This window comes from Mauremys mutica, chromosome 11 (genome assembly GCF_020497125.1).
Source record: "Mauremys mutica isolate MM-2020 ecotype Southern chromosome 11, ASM2049712v1, whole genome shotgun sequence".
In the NCBI taxonomy this organism is placed as follows: domain Eukaryota; kingdom Metazoa; phylum Chordata; order Testudines; family Geoemydidae; genus Mauremys; species Mauremys mutica.
The window spans coordinates 66,764,597-66,778,269 of record NC_059082.1 but is presented as its reverse complement, the minus strand read 5'-3'; the positions used below and the strand labels follow the sequence as shown (position 1 = coordinate 66,778,269).

Sequence of the window (13,673 nt, the reverse complement as noted above, 5' to 3'; positions counted from 1 at the left end):
AAGTTTAAAAAAAAAAGTGTAGTTTCTAGAATGCTGCAATGTTATCCCAAAATACTGTCCTAAGGCTTCATCTCATAGTTCGATCCTGCTTCTTCACATTACAGCAGTCCCTGTTCTGCCAGGAGAGAAATGGTTGCCTTGTCAAAACACTCACTAATTTTATCTGTCCAGCTAAGATACTTAAAACAGTTTAAAAAAAATCTGGAAAAGGAGTACATTTGGACATTAATCATTAAACATTGGGTCACAGTAAGTTGTGTATTTACAGTAAAAAAAACTTTATTACGTTTATAATCTTACATCAGCTGTTTCCAAAACTGCTTCACAAAGGGATACCAAAAGCACCCTTACAAATAAGGCATTGCACTGCCACAGTAAAAACAAGTTCACAGTAATTTAATTTCTATACCTTGGTTAAAATTAGAGCTTTTCATCGTACTTTTTCAGGCTTTTAAACAAGTATTTATACATGAGATGCTGAAATTACTTATGAAACACTGTTTAAGATTTTGTTAAAAGTGTAAACCAATTAGTTTTCACATGAGAAATCTAATATAACAATTTAAAAAAACAGAGGAATCTTTCAAATGGCTTGAAATGCTGTCAATAAATACAATTAAAATTCTCTAATCCAACCCTGAAATATGTACATTTGGCAGAGAGATGGCTCTGTAAGTCTATTTGGTATAGATTCCAGTAAGGTAGCAGAGATTATTCCATAAATAAAGAATCCTCTTCAAGAGGGAAATCTTCTTTCCAGTTTTTCAACATGCCACAACAGTTTTTTCCCTAAGTGGCAGTAATATCAGTAGTCATGTCTTCAGTAGATGCTGAAGGGGGGAAACAATAAAAGTTTATGTTTTTTACCTATATTTCTGGCAAATAAGTTATCCAAAGTGTTCTTTACCTTTAATATTTTTATTAAATTAATTTGAGTTTTAGAACAGATTTACTTTGATTACAAATATAGACAGTTGCTTAAAGCTTGAACCTTTTTAGACTTCAAGTAATACAAAGTTACGGAATAATGAAATGTCTTTGACTTCAGTGCAAAACATTCTCTGCTAACAGACTAATCTTTCCAGCATCTCTGCCCCAAACATTCAGTCCAGTAAGTCAAGTTCAGGAATTTCTCCCAGGTTTGTCCCAGCAGCAAGCAATCTTCATTTATGGGACAAAATACCAAGTACTTCTAGAAAACAATTTTCATAAGCCTTATGAAATGGAGACTCAGTTTAATTCAGATGCAAACACCCCTACCCCTACCCAAGGGGGAGGGGGAATGCTATGCATAAGGTGAAGCTTACTACCTTGAATCTTATGTAATTCAGTTTGTGTTCTGTGTTCTACTCACCGATGCAATTAGACAAAAAGCTATTTGAAGCAGAGACCTGCTATTTACTTGGCAGAGCTCATGTATTACACAGTGCCACCTATACCTTACTTTATAAATTTAACTAATAAACTTGGCTCCATACAGGTAACTAAAAAATAGAAGCCACAAATGAATCCCATTTCAAAGAATAGGACTTAGTGAATATGAAATCTAGTTAAAATTCAGGAACCTTTTCTACCTTATCATTTGAAGTAATATTTGAACGAACTCATGTTCATTAAAGTAGGCTAAATTTGCAGATACCACCTACTTGTTTTACTTATATGGGTATTTCTAATCCATTTTACACAAAAAACTTTAGCCCCTTCGAAAATCCTAACCTGAATCCTTTGAGTCAGAGACTGTGCTATTTGAGACATCTGGGTGCTATAATAAAAACAATCTTAAGATAAACAACACTAGCCATACTTTATAAATTTTCTTTCAAAGCATTCCTTTTCTGTAGTGCAAGTATAAATCTAATAATTCGTGAATTTTAGTTATTTGATATTAATTAGTAACTAATTAATATTAGTATTAATTAGTAACAATTAGTTATTTGTGAATCTTGGTTATTTCTCCTTCAGCTCAAAATGTGTCCATTGCCATGAGTCAAGATATTAAAACTTCTGGGTGTGGCTGTCACTAAACTTCTGAAGCAAACAAAAGCAAGTCATATGGTAATGAAAGCCTTTCCTAATTGCAGTTATAGTTAATGATAAACTAAATGCCACCAAGTCACCTGCTGGAGCAATGCTGTGCTGTCCCCTTATCTCCTCCTATAGGTTTCACATACAGGAAAGTGGAGCTGGCATGCTGCTTTAAGTTATCTCCCCACCTATAAGGTTTCCTCTCAGAATTCAGAAGGGCCAGTACAGAGGAAATAATAGTCTTATTTCCTTTCATCTATGCAGCATTTTTAGCAAACAAAAACTTTTTTTGGGGGGGAGAGGGAAGGTGGGTAGCCCTTTCAATTAGTTCAGCTTTTTATCTGCTGCTTGTTAAAAGAAAAGTTTGTGCAAAATTAACAGGACTGACACTAAAGTGTTTAGTGGTCAGCAAGTTTGCTTATATCATAATATAGCAGCCTTTCATATGGTAACTGACAAGTTTTTATAGTTAAATCATTACTTAGTAAGCATTCTTTTCTCCTTAAATATACATATTGGGTTAACAATTACATTGGGCAAAGTTTTCAATAGGACTTGCAATCAAGTGACCTTTGAAAGTGGGTTTTAGGCTGCTAAGTCACTTGAGTGACTATGAAAATTTTACCCAGTATGTAATGGCAAGTCCACTTTAGGAGGTTATAGAGATCAGGGAAAGGAACTATTTGTATGTAGAATTTTAAGCTGTTGGCTGCAATTCTACTTCTAAGGATATAAGAAAGCAAGAGTGGTACATACAGTGTCCTTGATTTCACTGTATTTTATTCTCTCTTGGATAGGTATACCAAGTAATTAGAAGTGATACTCTTCTTCAATAAAGCTGATAGGACTAAAGGTTAATGTTTGTTCAGCTGTTTCAAGGCACTGGTCTCTTTCTAGTTGATATTCCCAGTTTGAACAGCCTGGTGAGATGCATAGTAGTACGTTCTTAGATTGTAAATCTTTGGGGCTAAAATAACCTTTGTTACATGTACAGTGTATAGAGATTCATAACTTTAAGATGGAAGACACCATCAGTTCATTAAACCACCCAATTGCCAACCCACTATCACTTTTACCAGTGTTTTGTCCAGCCTTGTCTTTAAATACATCAAGCAGCAGTTCCCAAGGAATTATGTCCCCACAGTATAATATAACCCAGGTTTAGGACTTTTCCTGGTACTCAGACCAATTTTTTCTTTTCTCAATTCTATCATATTACTCAAGCTCAGCAACATTTCAAATGAATTGAAACAGATTACAAAGTCTTTTTTAAAAAAGTCATCTAACTATATAGTGTGTTAATGGTTCCATTAAGGACCAAAATGTAGATATATATATAAAGTTCAATCAGACAAAAGAAACCCAGGTAGGAAAAAAAAGATCTCCTTAGGTTCTAGCCAAAAGAAGTTTTTGCTCTGCCTCTCTAATCAGTCCTCCTTATTCTAAACTACACCCCTTTGTGGCACCCTCATTGCGGTCCCCTGCCAGGACCATGGAAATATCATTGAAAAGTCTCTTCTGTTTGTCCTAGGAAAAGCAGCCTCCTCCCGCCCCCAGCTTGTATTTCCCAGACACTCCATGTCAAAGCCCCCCGGGCCGCACACCTCGCCCTGATCCCCCACACGGGCTCATGGCCGCGCCCGCCAGCGAGGCTGGGGCCCCTCTTCCCGCTCGGAAATCGAGGCAGAACCACCCCCTAGCTACAGCACCGCCTGGTGCCAGCGCGGCCCGGCGCAGGCAGCGGGGCGTCCCTCGGGCGGGGGCCCTGGCTCCCTCCTCCGGCCCGGGGGCGCTGTCCCCTTCTCCCCATGTCATCGCCGCCGCTTCTCCGTTTCTTTGAAGCCGCGGTTGGTCCCACCTGGCGGCGCGGAGCCGAGTCTCAGGCGGGCTGGGTGCGGGCCGGGCTGTCGGCGGGCTGGAGCTCCACGGTGGCGGGCGCGGGAGCCGGGGTGCGGGCGCGAGGAGCCGAGGAGAAGGCGGTGGAGATGCGGGTGCTCAGCCCCCTCACCAGCCCCCGCAGCAGGCTGTCCCCGCGGCCCTTGGGCGGGCCCAGCCCCACGTCGTCGCGCAGCTCGGCGGGCGGCACCTCCAGGTTGCCCGCGTACCAGAACACCCACCAGATGAGGCTGAGGAAGATGCCGATGCCGCCCGCGTAAATGAGCAGGTCCGAGAAGAAAAGGTCGGCGAAGACCCCGGTCAGCAGCACGACCAGGCCCAGCGCGTCGAAAGCCAGCGCCAGCCAGAAGGCGGCCACGCAGCGGCCCAGCCCGCCGGGAGCGGCCATGGCGAGGGGACTAGGAACAGCCCGGGCGGGCGGGCGCGGCCAGGCACACCGCTGAGTGAGGACACGCCCCCCCACACACCTGAGGACAAAAATCCCCAGGTAAAGGGACCCGCCCCTTTCGCCTTCTCCCCGCGCCGGAGGACACGCCCCTTTCACTTCACTAGTCAGTCAGGACCGAGGGGAGAAGCCACGGAGCCCCTTGGCGCTGCAGCTGCTCCCGGTGTGAGGGGGCTGTGCACAGTGGGTGCACTCAGGGATCTTGTACACCCCCCTGAATTTCCCCAACAGCCCCTTCCCCCCCCCAGTTTTGTGAACTAGTTACACGCAGTGTTGCCAAATTTAGTGATTGTTTGGAAATTGAAATTGAAACATTAATACACACTTTAAAAGCATATTAAGTGGATGATACAATACATGTATCTGAAAGAGTATAATAGATTTGAGAAGTATAAGCATAGAGTAGCTTCCTTATACAGCTGTTGTTTTTTATGACCATGTCAGTGCATTCATTTCAGTGATGTTGTCCAACCTAATAATTTCAAATTATGATTTGTAAGCAAAGTCTAAATGAGCTCTCCCTGACAGCTAGTGATGAGCTGGGGGGAAAGGCTTCAGGACCAGATTGTATTTACATTCACACCTAATCTACCCAGGTATCCAGCAAACAGAGCTGTGTTGCCCAAGTGATAGATTTTGGCTGGGGCTGGGTTACAACAAATCACTTGAATGCAGGGGGTAATGAAATGTTGTTTTTCTTATTGAATGAATCAAGGGCAGTAGAACTATACTTAGCCTGTGCTGATTGAGGGCATCAAGAGAGAGGGTGGGGACAGGTGTTTTGCTTGATGGTCTGCCTGAGTCACAGGTACTATTTGACCTGCTCCTCTCCACTGTTTAAAGATAGCTGATTAGACTCCATAGATAGTCTTGTTTTGTTAAGTGACCACTATAGCTGACATCACTTCAGGTCTAAGTACTTAGACCTGCTGTGGGACAGTATTTCTGTGGAAGAGATAGCCCAGTCTGCACTAGCAGTGAAGTTCTCCCATTGAGAGCTTAGCTCAAATCACTGACAGCTGGGTGGAACCTCAAGACCAACTTGCAGAAGTCACAGACAGTGGCAGCAGAAGGTGACAGTGCAGAGCCATTGGCAACAGAGCAATGGAGTGAACAGTGGCACAACGAACAACAGTGGCCAGAGCGAACAGTGAGCAGCTGGAGGAATGAGCAAGGTGCCTTCTTGCCCTCACCTGGGAGGTGAACTCATGTGAAAGCACCTCTGAACTCAGTCTTCAATGACCAAGGACAACACCAGTGAGGGTTAATGAGGCTGTTAAGAATGCTGGAGACACAACACAGTTCAAGTATAAAAGTCCTCTTTCTACAACAAACCTGGATCAATTAGAACAGCTGAGAGGCAGTGGGTGGCTCCATGCTGCCGTCCAAGCTCCCTGGAGACTATCATCTGCTTCCTGCTCAGCCTAGAACTGTTCCCTTGATGCTGGAAACATCAGTTCCTCCTTGGATTGTGGACTTGGGCTTGGTTCCTCTGGAAGTGATGTAGGTGATGGAGCTGTTTTTGTGGACTGTGAACCGCTCTCTGCTGGTGTGCTATGTTGTATTTCAGGCTGCTGCTGAGCCTCTTGCATAGGGTTATCTGCTGCTGCCAGTGCAGGCTCGCTAGTGCCCTCTGGCGTTGAAGTTATAGACGGGGTTGCAAGCGCTGGATTCAGTGCTGGCAATGGTTCTGGTGCTGGTTGCTCTGCCAGTTCCGATTCTGAGACTGGCTCTGTCTGGGTCTCTGCGACTGGATCCACTGTTGCTGCCGCACACATGGGCATGTGGTCTGGTTCCATCACCTCAGTCTGGGTCTCGGGTAACACAGACTGGGCCCTTGTAGAAGGCTCAGGGACGGAGCTAGGTGTGAAGGTTTGCTTAGCCTGGCTGCGGGTGACCATTCTTACCCTCTTGGCTAGCTTCACATGGTTAGCCAAGTCTTCCCCCAGCAGCATGGGAATGGGATAATCATCGTAGACTGCAAAAGTCCACATTCCTGACCAGCCCTTGTACTGGACAGGCAACTTGACTGTAGGCAAGTTTAAAGAGTTTGACATGAAGGGTTGATTCGTCACTGGGGCCTCTGGGTTGATAAATTTGGGGTCCACTAAGGATTGGTGGATAGCTGACATTTGTGCTCCAGTGTCCCTCTATGTGATAACCTTTTTCCCATCCACACTCACAGTTTCCCTTCGCTCTGAGGGTTTCTGGCAGACATCTGGGCCTGGGGACCTTTGGTGTGATTCTGGTGTAATGAACTGCAATCTGTTGGAGTTCTTGGGGCAGTTGGCCTTTATATGCCTCAGCTCATTATATTTAAAACATTGCCCAGTGGACTGGTCACTGGGGCAAGGTGGGTTGCTGGAGACTGGTGTGGTGGGACAATAAGGGGTTTGGGGTTTTCCTTGGGATGTAGGTGGGGCCTTGGGCTGCCCCCAGTGGTAGGGTTTTGTTTCAGGTTGCTCCTTCTGATATTCACTCCAACTGCTACTAGTTTTTTTCTTTTCTTTTCTGCCACCTCCACCCATTTGGCTCCAATCGCCCCTGCCTCAATTACAGTTTTGGGCTTCCCATCTAGAATGTACCTTTCTATTTCCTCAGGAACACTCTCTAAGAACTGCTCTATTTGCATTAGGAGGGGCAACTCTTCCAAAGATTTAACACTTGCTCCTGATATCCAGGCATCCCAATTTTTCACAATGTTGTAGGTGTGTCGGGTAAATGAAACCTCTGGTTTCCACCTTAGGGCTCTGAACTGCCAACGGGCATGCTCAGGTGTTAGCCCCATTCTAATTCTGGCCTTGTTTTAAAAAGTTCGTAGCTGTTCATGTGTTCCTTAGGCATTTCAGCTGCCACCTCTGCTAAGGGTCCACTGAGCTGCGGTCTCAGCTCCACCATATACTGGCCTGTAGAGCTATTGTACCCAAGGCAGGCCCTTTTGAAATTTTCTAAGAAGGCCTCTGTATCATTGCCTCCCTTGTAGGTGAGGTAGTGGAAGAAGCAAAGATTTCAGTCCAGAAGTTGACTAATGAAGGCATTTATATTGAATCCTTAAGTGAAGAGGACAAGAAGTGTTTAAGACAACCAAAAAAGTACACATACTTGATTCTTAAAAATCTACAACAGCGACTTCTAGATTCTACTCAACCTCTACATAGCTGTTACAGATCCCTGTCCTATAAAACACTGACAGTTGATTGGAGGTGAGGCACTACTAGCAATGGGGCTGCCATGTGCTCAGGACAGAATAGAGAATTTGAACACAGAGTGGAATATCGTACAATAAATGAATGAAGATTTGACTTCAACTTCTTTTTTTATCATCAGTAGTGGCTTGACCCAATCTTTATGCTGTTTCCAGGATGAAAGAAGTAGGAATTCATCTCTTGCTACTCCCAGTCACAACAGCTACAGTTGAGAGTTCTTTTTCATCATTGAATAGAATTGTGTATTCTGAAAGAAGTTGCCTTCTGCCTGATCATGTGACTGAACTAATTAGCATATCAATTGAAGGAATGGAAGTATGGGACACACAAAAAGCCACCAAAGCTGAATGCATTGCATTCAAGAAGTTCATTAACAGAGTTGTGCAAAATTATAACCAGAAACCAAGAAGGATGTAGATGTAGTGCTTCATAGAAGGCTCAAGTAGTCAACTTTAATTTGTGTGATGATTTTAAAATGTGAGTTGAATCTAATAAAATGGTCATGAAACATTTTTCAGTTTTTACTATGGTGCCATACAGCCCACCTTAACCCTCATGGTCTCGGCCCTCATCGGCTCTGCTCCCCCATAAATTTGAACATACACCCCTAATTTCAATTACTGGGGAAAACACTGGATGCACTTGCCTGTCTTCCTTCTCCCCACCCACTTCCTGCAGGGCTTTGCCTGGCAGTGGAGGCTTGCTCATTGCCCCCACCTTGTCAGGCAGCCCTAGCACCCACCTTCAGTCCTTCCAGCCAACTCCAGCAGGGGACCGGTGCCAGAGGAGCCCAGTCATTGCCCCATCCCCACCAAAGTCACTACACCACCTCCTGCCCTACAGGCACAGAGGCAAGATACAGACCCAGATTAGCTCTTTGAAGTAGACACCCCTCCCCTCACATCCTTCAGGGTTTTGGCTCTGATAGAGCTGAGGTATTTTAAATCTATACACAGATACCTAGGCCAGGCCCAAGGAAAGCCAACTCTGACTAAGCATAGCTCTTAGCCTTTGAAGAAGAGCTTGCACAGATAGTGAGGATGGTGCACCTTTGGTTGCCAGGCATCCACTAAAAGTCCAGTTGGCCGCAGAGGCCAGCTCCGCAGGGCTCCTGGAAGTGCCCAGCATGTCTCTCCAGTTCCTAGGCATAGGGGTGTCCAAGGGGCCTCAGCATGCTGCCCTGAGTGCCAGGAACTGCAGCCAATAGGAGCTGTGGGGGTGGTGCTTGCAGGTGGAGACAGCGCACGGAGCCTCTTTACTGCCCAGGAGCCAGAGGGACATGCTGGCCACTTCCGGGAGCAGCCTGAGGTAGGCGCTGCCTGGAGCCCATACCCCAACCTGAGCCCCCTCCTACCCTCCAAACCCCTTGGCCTGAGCCCCACCCCACAGCCTGTATCCCCAGTTGGAGCCCTCACCCCCTGCCCCAGCCCAGAGCTTGCTCCTGCCCTCTGAACCCCTCATTTCTGGCCCACCCCCAAGCCCATCTACAGCCTGTACCCCCTCCCATACTCCAACCTCCTGCCCCAGGCAGAGCCCCTCCCACCCCCAAACTCCTCATCCCTGGCCCCATCCCAGAGCCTGCACCCCCTAGCTGGTGCCCTCCCTCCCTCCCATACCCCAGCCCTTGCCCCAGCCCAGTGAAAATGAGCAAGGGTAGGGGAGAGCAAGTGACGGGCATGGAAATGGAGTGAGCAGAGAGTGTTAAGTTTTCTGCAGTCAGAAAGTTGGCAACCCTAGTGTGCATCCTGGCCCCCATGTAACCTACCAGGAGTGCAATTGTGCCTCAAAGACTAGAAGAAGGGATGATTCCCCGGGTGCAGGGTTACAATTTAGGGCTAGAGATAATGGCCCAACACTGCTCTCTTAAAAAACTCCAGGATAAAGGGCATCATTGTGGCACATCAGCTATGGAGAGTCTGGAGTGCTCACCCCATAAACCTGCCCAGGCTTTTGTGAATTAGCATAGGTGCTGGCAGCAAAAGTTTAGGCCAGTGGGTTTACTGAGTTCCAAAGAATGCAACTTTAAGCTACATTTGTTCTGCCTCACCAGGTGAGTCTTTACTTCAGCATGAAGGTGTGCTTAGAGCAGAGGTAAGCACACTTTAATCGAGCTAGGACACAGAGTAGTAATAGCATTAATGTGGCAGCATAGGCTTCAGTATGGACTAGCAAGATGCCAACGTACCCACAATCCCGGTCTGGCTTGTACTTAAACACACTTTACATTGCCATGAAGAACATACTCAAGAATTTTAATGTTTCCTCTAATGCTTTTAGCATAAGAAAAAGTGCACTTGCTTAGAAAGAGCTGTGGGTTAGCTTAACTAAAGGCAATTACACTGTGTATGGTCTCTGAGGAGAAAAGTAAAGGAGGCTAGCATAGGCATCCTGACTTTGCTGAGGAGGTCACAGTATAGGCAGGGGGCTGTGTGCACTATAGAGATCCCAGAGAAGAGGAAGAGAGATGGGGGGGCTCCAACCCAGAGCAGTGACCGCTGGGAGCCTAGAGGGGGAATACAGCTGCAGTTGCCCTGAACTGTTAGTGCCTACACCCTTTAGTGGTGGAATATGAAGGCCCTTCTGTCCCCCACACCCCCAACGGAGAACATTTAAGTCTTCCAACTGTTGGTTTCTATTAAAGCAAGCTATATTTTGATATTTCCAAAAAGGGTTAAGTTAGTAGTTCTTTTAAACTTCAGTACTGTATTTGCATATTTATCACATTAGCTGTCTCAAAGCAGAAGCTTTATTTTTTTAATACAAAGGCAAAAGATTAAGACATTAGAAACAAGTACAATGGAGATGATCTTTACGTTTTTTTCAGTTCACCTTTGGCATTGTAGTGGTTGGCACAAAAGATAAACAAACACCACCATTTAAAAAAAAAGTTTCATTCATACACTGGAACTGCATGCAGCTCTGGATTTTCTTGGATATTTTCTTCTCAGAAGCCCATTATATCTGATTGTCTGTTTAATGATTGGCATCCACACAATTCCTGTGATGAGAAACATCAGTCCAATGGAAAGACAAACAGGTCCCAGGGCATATGGGACACTTACGTATTTAAAGTACAATACAGTGAGAATGATACCACCAAAAAAGACCAGTCCTCCAATGGCAATGAGTGTAATGGGCTTGTTATAATAAGTCCATGGACTTTTATCTCTAACGAAAAAACTGGGTTCACTTGTCATTACTCTCGCTGATTCTGAAGAATCAGCAGCAGGTAAAGCCACTTCTTCACTGGGGAGTGGTTTTATTACAGACATTATCCCACAGGATGTTTTTCTGAGGAAAAAAAATTGAATCACCTAAAAAAAAAAAGTTGCAAATGTGATGGTTCTGTTTCAAAAGCAACAGCAAGTTCCAATTAAGAATCTACAGTAAGATATTTGTGGTTAAGTCACAAGACTGAAAGCCAGTGTATGTGGGTCCACCTATCCCCCAGATTTCCTTGCATTTTTTAACTTTAAAGTAGCTCCAGGTGCAACTACTGATTTGATTGTAGAGTCATTTTCCTCTTAAAAAATATTCTGTACCTTATAGGGTGAATGACACACTCACCTCCTCCAACCCCCTTCATAAAAGGTAACTGAATATACACAGAGGAAACAGTCAAATATTATCCAAATTCACTACATGAGTGACACCACATTATCTGAATAAATTCCATGTTCTCCATTCCATTTGGATAAAAAATGGCTGTTGAACAACCAAATTTTAGGACCATATACTGACATCAGTAGGAGTTCTTAGGACAGCACACAGCCCTTCCAGAAAAACTGCACCAATTTTGCTCAGGTGAGTAATATGAGCATTTACAGGCTGAAAAGCCAAATTGGGTGAGGACAGATGTACTACAACAGGTGCTACAGGAACTCACGTGAAAGACATCAATTTGGCTTTGCTGGAAAAATTGACTAAAATGACAAATTTGTTTCCATGACATTTCTGACTATAGGCACCAAAACACACCCTCAGAGTCATAAGATTAATAACTAGCTGTGAAAACTGTTTAAATGTTGACAAGTTGTATTTACTTTTGGAGATTTTTTTTTTAATTTGATAGGACTCAATTAAATCTTTGCTTTATCTTCCCTAGGTAATACAAAAGCCCTCTAGGAGCTAATCAGTATGTTTGTGTTCTGGTCCTTTCAGGTGCACACGGGAATACAATGGTCTCCGACGGTTACTATGGAAGAATATGGTTCTGTACACTTCATTGACAGATGGGTAAATACACAGTTGGAAACAATACAAAAGGCTACGATCTCATAAGTTTTGCACCATTAACAGTTCATTAACCATTATGAAAAACTATAGGAAAGCAAGATGGCCTTTTATAGTAAAAGATGAGTATTCTTCATAATGTTGCACTACTGAAGTAGTACTAATGTTTTTATGATTCAGAACATGTTTGTTGAACTAAAATGCATTGTAATAGATGCAAATCAATTTGCGATCTTAAACACAAAGTATCTGCAGAGCATTAAAATGACATCCTCAAAATTTAAGCCCCTAGTCCCACAGGTATTGATTCTATTAGATCTTCTAAGTGCTACTATAATTTAAAAATATATATATTATATCTGTTAGGATCCAATTTCATGATTCTGTTTCTCTTGCCAAAGTTGATCACTTCACAAGCACTTGAAGTTCTTCAAAGATCTTTGTGAAATGACCCCATGTAACAGGAGAAAGACCGATGAACTCAGATACTGCTTCTGTCAAGTATCTCTGACCTCACTACAGATCAGAGGTGAAATTCTAACTCCACTGAATTCCATGTCAAAGTTCCCATTGACTTCAGTGGAGCCAGGATTTCACCCCATCTCTTATTTGTGCAAGCTATGTTCAGAATGTTGATCTGCTATATTTTCAATTATTTCAGCATTGTTTGCAGAACCACAAATCCAAAAGCCAAAGCGTAGTTTGTTTTAATATTTCTTGGTAATCACAAAGTGCTCTATGAAGTTTAAGTGCACACCTCATTTTATTCACAGTGAAATTAAGATGCAGTGAGATTAAGCAAGTTGCTCATGGTCACAACAATTTTAGGTATTATTTTAAAAGCATTTTATTATACAATACTTTAAAACAATATCAAAGTGTGCCAGGTGATTTCCACTAGCTAGCTTAATAAAGGTAACATAGCCTTATGAATCTGAGTTATAGGGATTTGAAGCTCTTTTTAAAATTGACTGTACCACTGGAGTGGATTTTTTTTTTTTTAAAGAGTTTTATTTAAAGAGAGAGGACCTTAGATGTCAGAGTTGCAACAAGGGTTATAAACTAGTGCAGAAATTGGCCCTGGATTTGTTTCACTGTTGATGCAAATCTATAATAATTTTGTAGTGGTCTTTTGACACATTTCTATTTTTTTGCAGTGTTTTACTCCTGAGAGATAGATAACTATAACTTAAGTTTAAATAGATATGGAAAAACTAAGGCAGAGAGGTTAAAAGACTTGTACAAGTATAGTAGATATTATCCTCAATGTAAAATCAGTTCCAAATAAAAAGACTGCAATGTAGCCTAGCAGAGAGAGAGAGAGAGAGAAATTACATTTTGATGGCATCAGTTTACAATAAAGCTTTCAAATGAGTGATAAATCTCACTACAAAATGGGTTGATTTGGATTAAGTGTTTAAGTGTTGAGAAAATTAACAGTCTTAAAGCATCTATTTAACGGCAAACAAGTTGCATGTTTTATTTTATTAAATTGGCAACATAGGAACATTGGGGGGGTACTTCAAAGTCTCTTTGAAGTATTTTAACCAAATAAATAGAGACATTTCCAAAAGAAACCCTGCAATATTTAAATTTATCAGCAATAATACTCTTAGAAGGCTTTAGGACATTTTGACATTAAGTTTAAGAGGTATTTCCAGTCTACAAACAATTATTTAAGTAATAGATGTAAAACTACACTTTTATTGCCAAAAAGGAAAACAAGCACTTATAAGGAAAAACCCCACCTTCCTAAAGTAAGTGTTGTTTTGTGCCAAAAATGTAACTTCAAAACAGTGGCATAAGTAATTTGAAAACTAGTCAAATCTTGATAAATTCAGTGATAATATAATCTTCTAATATTAATA

General features: G+C 42.9%; 1 protein-coding gene across 1 annotated transcript; it reads left to right on the top strand.

Annotated features, from left to right (window-relative positions):
* The first annotated feature begins 663 nt into the window (after positions 1–663).
* LOC123344649 (trithorax group protein osa-like) lies at positions 664–12,131 on the top strand. The gene is made up of 3 exons (XM_044981078.1): positions 664–671; positions 3,868–4,408; positions 11,734–12,131. The coding sequence occupies exons 1-3, from the start codon at positions 664–666 to the stop codon at positions 11,851–11,853; spliced, it is 669 nt and encodes a 222-aa protein (XP_044837013.1). The 3' UTR covers positions 11,854–12,131.
* Positions 12,132–13,673: the final 1,542 nt, after the last annotated feature.

Coding starts and splice junctions, on each gene's coding strand:
- LOC123344649 (XM_044981078.1), top strand. Junction 4,409..11,733: donor CTGAGGACAAAAATCCCCAG/GTAAAGGGACCC, acceptor TGGTCCTTTCAG/GTGCACACGGGAATACAATG.